This window comes from Papio anubis, chromosome 6 (genome assembly GCF_008728515.1).
Source record: "Papio anubis isolate 15944 chromosome 6, Panubis1.0, whole genome shotgun sequence".
Taxonomy (NCBI): Eukaryota; Metazoa; Chordata; class Mammalia; order Primates; family Cercopithecidae; genus Papio; species Papio anubis.
The window spans coordinates 64311981-64326616 of NC_044981.1; the positions used below are offsets into that span (position 1 = coordinate 64311981).

Here is a 14636-nt window from a genome sequence, read left to right on the forward strand (position 1 = left end):
GATGTCAAACTTCTTTAGTTTTTCTACTTGACTCTTGTTAAAAATAAGATAATCTTGAAAAAAAAAAAGAATGAACATTTACTGAGGTTCAGGTTTTCCCTTTATAATCATGTTCTGGGTCTTCAGGAGTAAAGTATGCCCTTTATCCTATTATGACAGGAGCTCTAAAAATAGTCCAGTGTGGGTCTACCTCATTATTAGGTATAAATTTCATGCATCTGGACATAGCCAGAAAAAAAAAAAAAAAAAACTCTTATTTTAATACTTTAAATCTATTTTTTTCTACCAATTCGAGTTACATATTTGTCCTTGACTTTCTTCTAGAGGACAGCCTCATTCACTCACTGTAAGAAGATGGTGTCTTTCCTTAGAATACAGCTGCAGAGGCTAAGTACATCTTTCTAGAATGCTAGAGACTATTAATTATGGATATATTTAGAAGAAATATATAATATCCTATTTAAAACAAGAGTGCAATTCATCAGATGCTGTTATTTACTGTGAGGTCCTAACTTTAACAAATAATGAATGGTGGCAGAACTTCTTGTCAATGAAAAATCCTGAATTCATAAACCATCTATTTCCTTGAGATTTTGAGTTAGCTATATTCTTATATTTAAAGTATTTTTTCCAATAATAATGATCCTTAATACTATTTTTGAAATAACGATTTGAAACTGAAAAAACAAAAACAACCCCGTTCTGTAGCTTTTACTAAAAGGTGGTGTCATAAATGCAGCCAGGTGGTGAATGGGTCTATTGAGTTTGTGGCACAAAGGGTGAACTTTGTGGAAATAGGTACTGTTTAAAATCTATCAAAGATAATATTTGTGGGTCTCCTTATTTTTGAGTAATAACCTTAACAAAAGTAAATATAAAACAGAACTCTGTGTACGTTTGGAAAATGAGCTGAGTAAAATGGTGGCTATTGACATCGGAAGTTTTTTGCAAACAAAATTTACTCTTTTGAACGGTCATTTCGGAATTTGTTACCCATCAGTTCCAGTTACGAAGGATAAAACTATGTTTAGATTAATCATTCTGCTAAAAACGTAGCATACTGAAGTAAAAAAACAAACACACACACACAAAAACTACTTTCTATATAGCACTGCTTTACACTCTACCCATATGGCTGGAGTTGACAAGTCCAGTTTAGTCAAGACAAGTCATTTTAGTCAGGTATTATGTTTGATGTTTCTTTATTACATTGAAAATTCGTATGTCTCTAGAGCAAGAGTGAGCAAACTGCAGCCAGTGAGCCAAATCCAGCTTGAGGCTTATTTTGTTAATCATATTTTGGAATATAGCCACACCCATTCATTTACATATAACCTATATATGGCTGTTTTGGTACAACAAGGAAAGAGTTGAGTTTACAACAGAGACTTCATGTCCTGCAAAGCCTAAAATATTTACTATATGCAAACAGAAAAAGTTTGGCAACCTTTTATAACCTGCTCTATAACATTTGACTACACTTGGAGAAATATAAACAGAATCTTTAGTCAACCTAAAAAACCTCTCCACCAAGGCAGAAGACAAAGAAAACACATTCATTATTGAATAAGCAGTAAACCAGAATGTAATGTGTATCATAGGCAATCCGCTGACATTACAAAGACCCTATTACACAGCCTAGCAGTGTCCTCAAGGTAAATAGTAACTAGTTCTGAAGAGGACTTAAGAGCACCCTTTGTCACACATAGTTCATCTTAAATTCACATAGTTCATCCTAAATTCACTTGGTAATTGGTGGTGAACATCTTGTTACTTAATTGGCCTTATTCAAAGAAAAAAATAACCTCCTTATATCTTTATGACTGGAAGCAATTTTGCCACTTGAAGCAAAATTCAAGAGGTCTCTGAAGTTAGACTTCTACCTTTCACAGAAACTGAGAAAGAGGGGCACTATCTTTCTGTATATTTACCTTTCAAAGAGAGACATTCCTGGATCTTTAAGCTGTAGGAGACTATTTAGCTTTTAAATAAATTGATATGCATTTCAAAGAGAAAAAGTGCTTACAGTTACTAGGTTTCCAAAAGTAAATGCTCTAAGAAAAGGGAGAAGAGAGTGGGGTTGAGGGAGGGAGAGCCTCTTCCCATATTTTCAACAGAAAAAAATAAGCCTCTTATTTTAATTTGTATTCATCCTTCCACTACACATACTCATATACATACACACCTATACAAAGATAAGGGGAAAATACAGCAGTAGCAGGAAGCCTTGGCGATAACAAAAATCTTAGGCACATTCTTGGAAGTGGGATGATGGACTTTCGAAATTTGTGTTTAATGACTGAAAGTGAAGCTAAGCGATAGGTTTTATCCCCCAAATCTTTCTACAATTAAAAATTGGAACTAACTCAGCTATACATGTCTAAGTTAATATCCGTCATTCATGTCTTCAAGTATATGTGAGTAAATATACTGTGGATACTGTCTGATTTTTAGACAGGCACAACCGCAAGCCCCTTTGAAATACACATATGCCTGCTGTCACTTTCAGCTCTGACTATATGCTTTTCTGCTATTCAGAATGCCTTTTCGTCTTCTGCACTAGTCTTTGCGATTACAAAGCAGCTAGAACTCTCTAATCCACTTAATTTTCATGGCTAGAAAATGCAGTGGTGCTGAATGAACACAAGAAATTAACTTGACTTCGAAAGATTTTCTCCTCTAAAGTGGTTATGTAATGCAGGCTGACTTTATAAGCTTTATGGGTTATACACGTGCATGTGACATTTTCAATAGCCTTTATGTCCCAAACACTATGAACTATTGCCACAATCATGGTTGCCAAATAAAAAAAAACACTCGTCCATTTGTACTGTGTGAGGTGCCATGATGTTGAAAGAAACACACGGGCCATGGAGGCAGATGGTCCTGTAGGTAGATGGTCCTGTAGGTAGGTAGGTAGATAGGTAGGTAGATGGATAAATGGATAGATGCATAGATGGACAGTTAGATAGGTAGGTATTGCTCAGCCACTGTTAAAGATACAATATAGCCTTAGGTATGCTGTTTAACCTTCTTGAGGTCTTTCTTCTTCTTTCCTAAAATATGAATAATAATCCCACAGGTGTGTTTTGTATTTGTTCATGTAAAGCACATTCACTAGAGCTATTAATATTATTGTAATGTTAAAATTATTACCATTATTCTTACGGCGGACATTATAATTATTAAACAATAAATGTTTCTCTCAAGATATTTATTATTATGCAATAACTTAATAGTTTGTAAATATCTTCACGGTGGCAATATTAACTGTTTTTCTTCTTGTGTTCCTCATGTAGTTGCAAAGTTAAACATGTAAAGAGCCCAATTTCAGTGTTCTATGTTTTTGTTATATTTAAGTGATGGAAAGAGTTCATCAAAAGAAAAGTCATGTATTTTCTGAGGAGACAGTCTGTTAGATATTTTGAGTTCCCTTAGATTTATGAGGGATTAATCACTACATCATATTACTTCCAAACTTCCTCCCATGTGACATCTGATGTCATTCTCAACTGTTAATTTTAAAAATACAACTATAGGCAGCTGTAGATTTTTTTGAAGTAAAACAAAGCTCATTTGTGATTTCATGTAGGTTTAAAAATTTTCAGTTATATATGCCGTTGTATGTATCGATTTTTTATTCCATGTAACCTTTGCTTATTTTTTCTAGATTTATCCAGGGTCAATAGAGTTAATGCAGGTGATTGAAGATTTTATACACATTGTTGGAATGGGGATGATGGACTTTCAGAATTCATACTTAATGACTGGAAATGTAGGTAAGAAATAGGATTTTCCCCAAAAAACTTTCTGAAATAAAAAAATTTGCAAGTATCTGCACCATACGTTTCCAAGTATAATATTCATTATTCATATGTTTAAGTACATGTGAGCAAATATATTTCGAATACTTGGTGTCTGACTTTTAGATAGGCCTAAACACATTGCATTATATATATATATATATATATACACACACACACACATATATATACACACACACACATATATTTGTATTTATCTTCATGCATTTGTATGACTGCTTGTAGGCCTATTTGTGTGTGTCTTCACGTGTATATGTAGGATAATATGTATTTATTTTTTCATTCTGCCAAATGCTCATTGCTATCCAATCTAGTTATGAATGTGTATGTGTGTGTATACACACTAGTTATTTTGAAAACAACATGTTAGTCTTTATGCTCTTCCATACATTGTTCTTGAGGATGCCGAGTTACTTTCGCACTGGTTGTCCCAGGCAGGTGCTGAATCTGTGTGTGGTGGAACATTGAGAATACCTTCCAGGGTTAAGATGATGGTGCAACTGCTGCCACTGCAGTTTTTCTGAATATCTTCCAGTACACAGTGGATCTCTCAGGTCCCTCTGTAGTGGACTCTGTAATGCAACAACCATTATATTAACCAAATGACACATTTCTCTTTGTGGTTAAAAATTAACAAGAGCCAAGAAATAGTCTTCTTAATGATACACATTGAATTGACATAGGCTTACAGTTTTCTCATTTCTTTAAAGCTTCTTCTGATAATGTTACTGTGATTCAGAATTATTTTCTTTCATTTGTCATACTTTAATACTCTTAACATAAAAACCACTGAACTATAGATAGTAATGTGTTTAAATAAACATATGTTGCCCTATATTCATATTCACAGATAAATATGCTTTAGTTTCTGGATTAGGAAGAGACTAACTTTGGTGGGGCAATTAACTAGGGAAGTTCAACTGGTAGAGAACATATATTTTTTTTTTATGATTAAGGCTTTTGGTGGTTCATTTTATACTTAATTTCTTCTGAAGGTACCTAATTCCTGCAGGGACTCATTTTATCCTGGGATATCTTCACCAGGGTGACCTCAGATTACAATAGGTTACAGTTAACTACTGATAATATTCTTCATTTGAGGAAAGTCTATGTAATGGATACTTCAAAGGTCTGGAGACGTTTTGGAGCCCATGTATCCTCTTCATCTAGCACAGGCCTTCTCAGTGAGTTTAACATCTTAATGTATCTTCTGAGCCTGTTGGAGGGCCTACACTTTTCTCCAGAGTGGGTGTCCAGCAGCTTGTGCCAGTTCGGTAATAGAGGAAGCTATTTCTTCTTATGGACAATTAGAGTAAAAAGAGACCAAAGGTGGTATCTTTGTTGAAAGATGAATTCAGAAATCAGAGAAATTCCCAATTCAGTGTCCATTATAAAAGTGACTGGGCAGATAAAGGAAAGAAAGTTTGTTGGAAAGGTATATCGTGTCTGTGGAAAAGGTTTAGCAATCACAGCTATGAGTTTTAAGGCACATCGAAGGAACCTAGCAAGATTCCAGGGATGCTAGTCACCCAAGTCAGAACCACTTTCCCAAGGGAAGGAAATGAGTTATGAAGGGTCTTGGGGCAGATTGGACAATTGGTAAAGTAGTTTATGAGTTAAAATGAGATAGAAAAACAAAGAACTATTGTTTTCTGCTTCTTTTTGTAAATGTTAATGTCTACTTCTAAAAGGTATTGCTAATTAAAAGGATGTTCAGATCAATACATGGCATTTGTGCAGAACGTGTTTAGAAAAAAAAAAAAAAACTATAAAAAAGCCAATCACAGAGTCTAGCAAACTTAAATTGGATTTAAACTTAAATTTGGATTTATGTTTCAGAATCACAGCATATCACATTCTCTATAGCACTAGTATTACTTGATATAAAAATTTCACAAATGTCCATAAATTGCGATCATTTATTCATCTTTACTTTTCTTTGACTTACCAAGTTTGTATATTTGAAAATATTGTGTATTTTTTTCACAATAAGATTATGTTATCTAGGTTTGCCTTCTTCCCTTAAATGTGATTAAACTTTAAGAGGTATATTAAGCATAACTCAAAGCAATCGAATGCTGCAAATAAAGTCAATATCGTCCTATATCGTTGTCCATCTTGCCTGAGGATAGTGTGATTGTTCTGCCTTCTGATTGTTTATATAGCAACACTTATCCGTATTAAAAATTATGTTCTGTGAGTAAAAATTATAAACATTGTTTATACGGACTACCCAAAAGACATCTTATTTATTGTTGATTTCCTCAAATGTTAGCTCAGGGACTGACTGACACTGTAGTTTGGTGACTAGAACTGAGGGTTATGTTCCATAGTATTCAGGAGTTTTCCAAATTTCATACACTAGTATCAAATTAAGTAATATGAATAATGATCTCTTACTATTAATACTTTTTATGTTACCCAATTTGATACTATATATGTAAAACATTATAATGTTATGTCTCATATTTCCAATGTTTTTGAGCATGGACATGAATAGAGACTATTTTACAGTAGAAAGTTGTGAAACATGTGAGTTGGCCCTCATTCTGTCTTACATTCTAAGTCCAAAGATTAATTATCCAACAGTCTGCTCATTATACTGAGCAGACATGTATGCAGGAACACAGGCATGTACACAGCATGTGAGAAATGAATAGAGACTAAGTAACTAAGAAAGTTTGTTCCTTATGGCCATTTTCTTTAGAATGTGTTGGATTAAGATTACTTAAAGAACTTCAAAAATCATAATGTATTTTAGAGAGATTATAAATTATTTTTTCATAAAGTCTATATGTATAGCTACTTTTCTGGACTATAGATATATAGTCACTTTTCTGGACTATGGATAGTAAACTCCTGAAGGAAGAAAGAGTTGAACAGTCCAATATAAATGCCAAAAAAACCATGCAATTTAATAAAAGACTCTCAGAACCAATAGATTATTTTATTTCAACTTTAAATATAGTTTTAGCATTTCTGTTTTCTAGTTACTGGATTAAATAGAATGAGTTTGAAGGAGAAGCAGTGCTATTAGAGGCACATATATAGCAAATATAATAGATGAAATGCTGGAACAATAATAACAAAGAAATACTTTTTCCTTATTGTCATTTCCTATAGAAATGACAACTCATGTCTCACGTTTGAGAGCATTAGTTCTAAGACTTAGGACAATAATTCATATTTAAAAGCATGGCCTTAATTCATCAAGATAAAAGTTCCTAGAATCTGATTAAAATCTCAGAAAAAGGAGTGACATATTTTAGAAAGACTTTCTTCAAAAATAGTTCAAATGAAAAAGTTTGAAGCTTCTTTTTTTCTGAAAAATGTCCCCATCTGTATCAGCTTTTGATAAATGAAGTGCTCTTATATGATAAAAAAATTCTATGAACATTTTGATATATATGCGTGCATGTACATTTTTGTAGGGAGAATGTTCATAGCTTTGATCTGTTTCTTAAAAGATTTATGATCTCAAAATGTTTAACAGAGGTTTGGAAGAAAATAATCTACAAATAAGGATTTCAAACCAATGAATTTATAAAATAATCAAGCTTCAATAGAATATTTAGTTTTCATTTTTAAATACATATATGACATTTAAAATAGACACATGAAAGTTGTAACACATGAGTTAATGAACATTTACTAAAGACTAAACGCTCTACTAGTTTATATAATTACTGTATAAATGAATGAATGAATGTCTATCAAAGATTTCAATTTTCAATATGCCTCTTTTTAAAAAAATTATATTTGAAATGTTTTAACTGTCTGCATAGGTAAGTGGTTTTTGTTTTAGGAAAAGCATGTGACTTTTTCAATATATCAATCATTTAAAAAATGTATAAGTATCAATTAGGTCTGAAGGGCCATATCTTTATATTATTTAATATGAAACATTTTTAAAAGGTTATTTTTTCAACAAGACAGAAAGTTATTTTTCAGTGAAAATATTATTTGAAGATTTACTTCAACTTGCTTTCTATACGTTTCCTCTAAACATTTTTCCTTAAGTACCTTGCAGTCCTATTTCTCTTATTATTTTCCTGAAACTCCTATTTGAAAGGAAACTCTAATTGCCGAATAAATCTCCTCCCATTTTTCATCCTTCACATCCTCTGTGCTTTGCTAACCACTCTCTTTCTTGATACTGTTCATTCCTTTAACATTTTTACATTAAATACAGTATAAAATATACTCAAATGATAAATTTAAACTCATGACTTCAAAGTATTTGGATTTCTTTTGAGATAGTAGCATAAAACAAATAATGTGAAGCCCTGAAAAGGATAAAAGTACATTATTTTGAGGTCTAGCTGTTTGCAGTTCCAAATACAAAATGGAGTATATGAGATCTGACATGATTAGAATGACAAGGCAAGGGAATGGGACTATATTGTTCTAACGATTTGTCCAAAGTTACAGTGATGATTTATAGTTTTTGTTACATTTTCAGTTTTTTAAATATTTTTCACAATAGCTTCATGTAGCATGTTACATTTCCTTTTATTGATAAGAATATCCTATTCTTTAGAAATTGTGTTAGTTTAGAACCTAGAACTAGAATTGCATTCATTGAACTGAATTCAAGGGAGATCAGTGATGTGTCAATGTTACTCACCCATTGACTACGTTCAAGTACAGACAAAAAGAATTTTTCTCTTACTATAAGCAAAGCCTTTGCTAAGTGATTCAGGTCATTAAAATAAATGACTAATCTTCTAGCCTGCAAGTAAATTGCAGTCTAGTTGTAGACAGTAAAGAATTACATCAATAAATAAACATCAAATACACTTTGATATGTGTCATATAAGCCAAATGTTAGTACTTTATTCCCGGAGATGTTGTTCTGTGTAAGGATCAAGAAAAACTTCTTAGAGAAGGAAGCATTTAATGTAGACTTTGAAGAATGACTGAATTGTTGATAAGTCAACATAAAGAAGAGCAGGTAGCAAATAGATGGTTACAGTCCAGAACATTCTATTAGCAAAGATGATATAGAGATGTCAAAGTTGAAATTGTGCTTGGGGGAAAAGTGATCTATTTTAATAAAAGCACATATGTATAGAAGTGAAGGAAGTAAAATAAAATTGGAAAGGCAGGTTGATACATGGTTCTGAATTCTAAAGATAATAGGCAGTCACTGAATCTTTACCTGGTAAGAGTTGTGCTTTGGGAGAACATGTGTAAGATGAGAAAATGGAATTGATTGAAATTGGGAAGCACCATCAACATAGTGAGTCCAAATGTAGAGAGAAGGCTTTTAATAGTAATTCATGCGGGAGACAATGAAGACAGGAATTGCTGGTGGTAAGAATAGGAACTGACATGTGGGTATGAATTTGAGACTCTGTCTGAGGCTAGAATTGATAGGATTCCATAACTGACTGGGATGTGAGAGAGAATGGAGGGATTGAGATTAGGTTTATTCAACACACATTTGTGAGTATTTTTGACATATTAATATTTAGACAAGTATAGCCCCCAAGTGGAAAAAATAAAATGAGAACTTGGATTTTATTAGAGGAGTCAAATCTATAAATACACATTTGGTGATCAACTGCATAAAAGTGATAGTTGAAGCCATGAAAGTTTTTTTCAATTATCAATACAATAATAAGATAGAAGAGACGTAAGGTGATATCTACATTAAAAACAAAGAATGAAAGTTGGTGTCAGAGTAATAATGGTTAGATGTAGTAGGTATAAGGAGTTCCAGAACAATACAGAATAAAATCAGTGTCCTATAATTAATAAAATGGAAAGAACGTTTCAAATTGATTGCTATACTTAATATCAATTGCTAATAAAGTTCAGTATCTTAAGAATTAAGATAAATATTATGGAATTATCAATTCTATAACATGAAAATTATTAAGGAAAAGCGCAGCACAGTGAACAGGACCTAAATTTTCAAGCTATTTATGTGGTTTCAATGCATTATGCCCTTAACATTTTGATACAGTAATCTTTATGAATTTACTTTAGATAGATGAATGTTGCTACACCCACTTACAGCTATTTCACAACTGTTCCTTAGGAATTATTTGATGCTGAAAATATCAAATAAGAAGGGAATGGTTTTAGGCTAAATAAGATCTTCAAATACAGAATGCTATAATTATTAGTTGTAAGGAATTTCAAAAGTTCTTCTGATATATAAGCCCTAACAGATACAAGAATCTAAAACGTATCAATTTAGTTATCCAGAAATCTAATAAGGCTAGTGCCTTGAAAGCATTATAGTAAGATATTTTTCTTTGAAAAGGTAAATATTCCTGTGTCTTGTTGGTTTAGAAAATATTAAATATTAGGTTTGTCAGGATGAAAATCCATAGTTGATGTTTTCTGAAATTGAATCCAAATTCAACCTGAAAAATGATGTGATACAATGTTGACATCTCCTTTCTCTGTGCAATGCCTTTTCATCAACACCGAACCTGTGTTCTTTCTTATATTCACTGGCAAACTTAATCATTCCTTTGGTAGAAAATCTTGTTCTTTAATAGAGAAACCAACTTTCAGTCTGACAATATTATTCTAAAATATAGTGACTTTTCTTTCTAGGCTTATTTTCCTTTGTGTTGCTGCTTAGTTTCGTGATTCACACATCCCCATCTCTTGTTTGATTAGCTTTCTTTAAAAATGTGACATTTGTAGTCTGTTGATACCATGCCTGAAAAATACACAATTTAACTTTTTTTTTTTTTTTTTTTTTTTTTTTGGTATTTTTATTTGTAGCACCTGATGTTGGTTCAGTCAGCTAGATTTGAGTCTAAATGTGTTAAGTTCTATCTCTGTCTTCTGGCTCTTTACCACCCTTCCTAAACACCTGAAGCTAGTGGGTGTTTTTCTGTAGGTCAGGAAAAAAAAATACAACTAAAAATATCTGTTTCTTTATTGTGCTAACATACTGGTTTCCTGAGAAAACAAGCAGTTCAAACATAGTTTTAAACTTTGATATGCAGCCGTAGAGTTCTTTGATTGCTTCTCATTTAATAGAAATTATCTCATGGTATTTACTAGGATCCTCTAATTCCATATGGTTGGGGTGGAAGCACTAGGGAGGTTGACATTGTGAAAGGCTATATCAGACCCTGTTAGGAACAAACAAGACAAACTGCCCAGGTGTGTGATAGGCTTTCTTGCACACAACTGAACCCCAGGCTAAGGTGCTCCCTAGTACTAGTGTGATAGATTGGTAATGATTCATGGATTTAACCAGCTTTAAGAGGTCTCAGACAATCATTCAGTAAATATGTGCCATGTTTTGCCCTAGAAGATTTCTCAGTGAACGAATTAGACAAACCTCTTGCTCTCACGGAATTTATGTTTTGTAGTAGAGATACAGGTGTCAAACCAATGCCATCAAACATGTCCAGTGGTTGTAATTGTTACAAAGTGGAATAAAGCAGTCGACAGAGTGAGCAGTTAATGAGTCAAGAGAGCAGTGTCATTTCAAGGAGGATGACCAGGGAGGGCCTTTCATTTTCAAAGTGATGTTTGAATGTAGTACTGAACCTTTAGAGCATGAGATGCAGTGATATGTGGGGGCAGAACACTCTAGACAGAAGAAACAGTAAGACAAAGACCATGATGCCCTCATGTGCTTCATATATTGGAGGAACTGGGGAAAACCACTAGTGCTGGAATAGCTGAGGGAGGAGCAGTGGGAGGAAATGAAGTCAGAAAAGGAGTGGGAAGAGAAACTATAAGGTATTTGTCTGAGGTGTGAAAGGAATACAAAATGCTTAACAAGTATTTGTCATTTACCTAAGGGGATACAGCCTAAGAAATTCATCCTTAGATTGTTTTGTTGTGCGAACATCATAGAATGTACTTCCACAAACCTAGATAGTAGAGCCTACTACACATCTAGGCTACAGGGGATAGCCTATTGCTCCCAGGCTACAAATCTATACAACATGTTACGTATTGAATACTGTAGGCAACTGTAACACAAGGGTAAATATTTGTGTGCCTAAATATAGATAAGCTGTAGTACAAATTTGTTATAAAATATTAAAAATGGTACACCTGCATAGGGCACTTACAATTAATGGAGCCTACAGCTCCATGTTGCTCTGTATGAGTCAGTGAGTGAGTAGGGAGTGACTGTGAGGGCCTAGGAAATTACAATTCACTACTGTAGACTTTATAAACACTGTACACATAAGCTACACTAAATTTATAAAAATATATATTTTCCAATAATACATTAACCTTAGCTAACTGCAACTCTTTTACTTTATAAACTTTTAGTTTTTTTAACTTTTGGACTCTTGTAATAATACATTGCCTAAAGCACAAACATATTGTACAGGTGTAAAATTATTTTCTTTCTTTATGTCTTTATTCTATAAAACTTTTTTCTTTTTTTTTTTTTTTTTTTTTTTTTTTTTTGAGACGGAGTCTCGCTCTATCGCCCAGGCTGGAGTGCTGTGGCCGGATCTCAGCTCACTGCAAGCTCCGCCTCCCGGGTTTACGCCATTCTCATGCCTCAGCCTCCGAGTAGCTGGGATTACAGGCGCCCGCCACCTCGCCCGGCTAGTTTTTTGTATTTTTTAGTAGAGACGGGGTTTCACCGTGTTAGCCAGGATGGTCTCGATCTCCTGACATTGTGATCCACCCGTCTCGGCCTCCCAAAGTGCTGGGATTACAGGCTTGAGCCACCGCGCCCGGCCTCTATAAAACTTTTTTCTATTTTTAACTTTTAAATTTTAGATTTTTATTTTTTTTTTGTTAAACCCAAGACATGAATTCACACATTAGCCTAGGCCCTACCCAGGGTCAAGATCATCAATGTCACTGTCTTCCCCTTCAGATCATGTCCACCTGAAAGGTCCTCAGGGGAAATAACATGCATGGAGCTGGCATCTCCTAGGATAACACTATTTTCTTCTGGAATACCTCCTGAGGGATTTGCCTGAAGCTGTTCTACAGTTAACTTTTTTTCTTAAATAGGAGTACACCCTAAAATAATGGTAAAATGTACAGCATAGTAAATACTAAGCAACAAAAATTTTTCAGGTGCATTATAATTTTATGTGACTACCATCATGTATTGGGTCCATAGGTGACCAAGACATCATGTAGCACATGATTATTATCTGATTTAGGTATAAAAGACTCATTCTGACTATGAAGTGGAGATATTATAATAGACTATTTGGTGCTTGAGTGAAAATAGGAAGGACAGTGCTGTGCTTACTCAGGTGGGAGAGCAGAGGTTTGGGTCAAGTGACAGTGGAAATAGTGAAAAGGAGTCAGATGCTGAAGATATTTTAGTTGTTGATCTGAAAGAGCTTGCTAATAGTTAGAAATAGAGTGTGGAAGAAGTAGAGCACTCAAGGAAATGTCTCCACTGCATCCCCAAGAACCCAACTACAGAAGCAAGACAGATTTATATCAAAAATTTACTTTGGCAGCAATTCGAATGCCTGTAAAGTTTAGAATTCAAAGCAGTTTTATTTTGGCTTTTTAAAAATATGTTATCCTTCCTAACTCCAACCCAAATCCTTGCTCCTGTGGTTTAAGCCCATTTCATTTTTACTGTTCTCAAGGAGACTGAGCAATTTTATCCTCAGAAGCCATCAGCATTCTGTCATCATCCCACCATACAAATCCTTGGGCAAAAGCCAGAATGAAATTGTTCATTAAAATGACTTTGTAACTCATATTGAGTTGCCAGCTAACAAATGAAATAAATCCTACTTTCCCTACCATTTTTGTGTTTCTTTTTTAATTGGAAGGCCATGGAGCCTTTAGAATAGAACTCTTAAGTCTCAACCAAGTCCAGCAAGAAAGTAGTCAGCTCCATTCTTTTGAAAACTGTTTTCTGTTTTGGTTTGTTTTGTTTTAATAAAAACTTAAAAATAAGAATACCATAGAAGTCTGTTGTCTAAGTTGGAAATATATTTGCAAAACATCTTCATCTCTACAGCTTTACAAATGTTATTTGTAATAGAACTACTCTTATAGTTATAACCCTGGACCTTAATGTCGAAAACACTGATCATGTTATGATGTTTCAATTTATTAGTAGGCCTGCATTCTTTTAGAAGTTAACTGGTGTGAAAAAAATAGTAACATAACATTTCTAAATTTATCTTATCTGTTTTAAACAGCCATGCTCAAAGACACAATTATTCATGGTGTCATTATTAAATAATGCTTCTTTTCCCTGAGAAACTTGAAAACGTTGTTAATACTCTTTTTTGTTTTGAGTAACCCAAATGCTCTAAACTTTCTATATTATCAGATATTATGCCAATTTCTAACCTTAAACTTCTGAACTTCCTTCACAAGTACCATTTGAGTACAATATAAAGAAAGGTATTTTTATTTGTTTTTCCCCGTTTATTCCTCAAGCTTTCTAAGAAAAGTTATGGCATCCTTAATATTTCATAGCATGCCCCAAATTAATGTTTTCACCAATATTCATGATGCTATTTACTCTTCACAACCTTTCAGACTGGGTGAGAGGGGTACCCACATAATTTGTCCGACATCAGTGCCTCCCATTCAGAGTGGGTGCATTTTTTTTCCCCTTTGCATCTTGGTAATTCAGAGTTAAAGATTTGTTTCATTATCTCGCTCAGCCAACCACACTCTAACCTACTTCTGTTATATAATGAACTTCAGTGTAATTTTTTTATTATGTGACTCTAGGGAAACCATACTCATCTGTTCTATATTTCTGCATCGAGGTAAAATAACTCCTGACCATTTGTTTTCTTTTCTGCTAATAGTCTTCATATGTATCTACTTTGTTAAAAATTTTGAAATTATTTTTCTGGCTAATTA

The 14636-nt window shown here is 33.6% G+C and overlaps 1 protein-coding gene across 4 annotated transcripts in view; it reads left to right on the forward strand.

Moving 5' to 3' along the window:
* ADGRB3 (adhesion G protein-coupled receptor B3) overlaps window positions 1–14636 on the forward strand; it is a 743596-nt gene that overhangs the window by 369255 nt on the left and 359705 nt on the right. For all 4 annotated transcript variants that reach the window (XM_031667688.1, XM_031667689.1, XM_031667690.1 and 1 more), the window contains one exon: window positions 3671–3779. In XM_031667688.1, the coding sequence (XP_031523548.1) occupies window positions 3671–3779 (109 nt within the window). The remainder of the gene's footprint in view (window positions 1–3670; window positions 3780–14636) is intronic.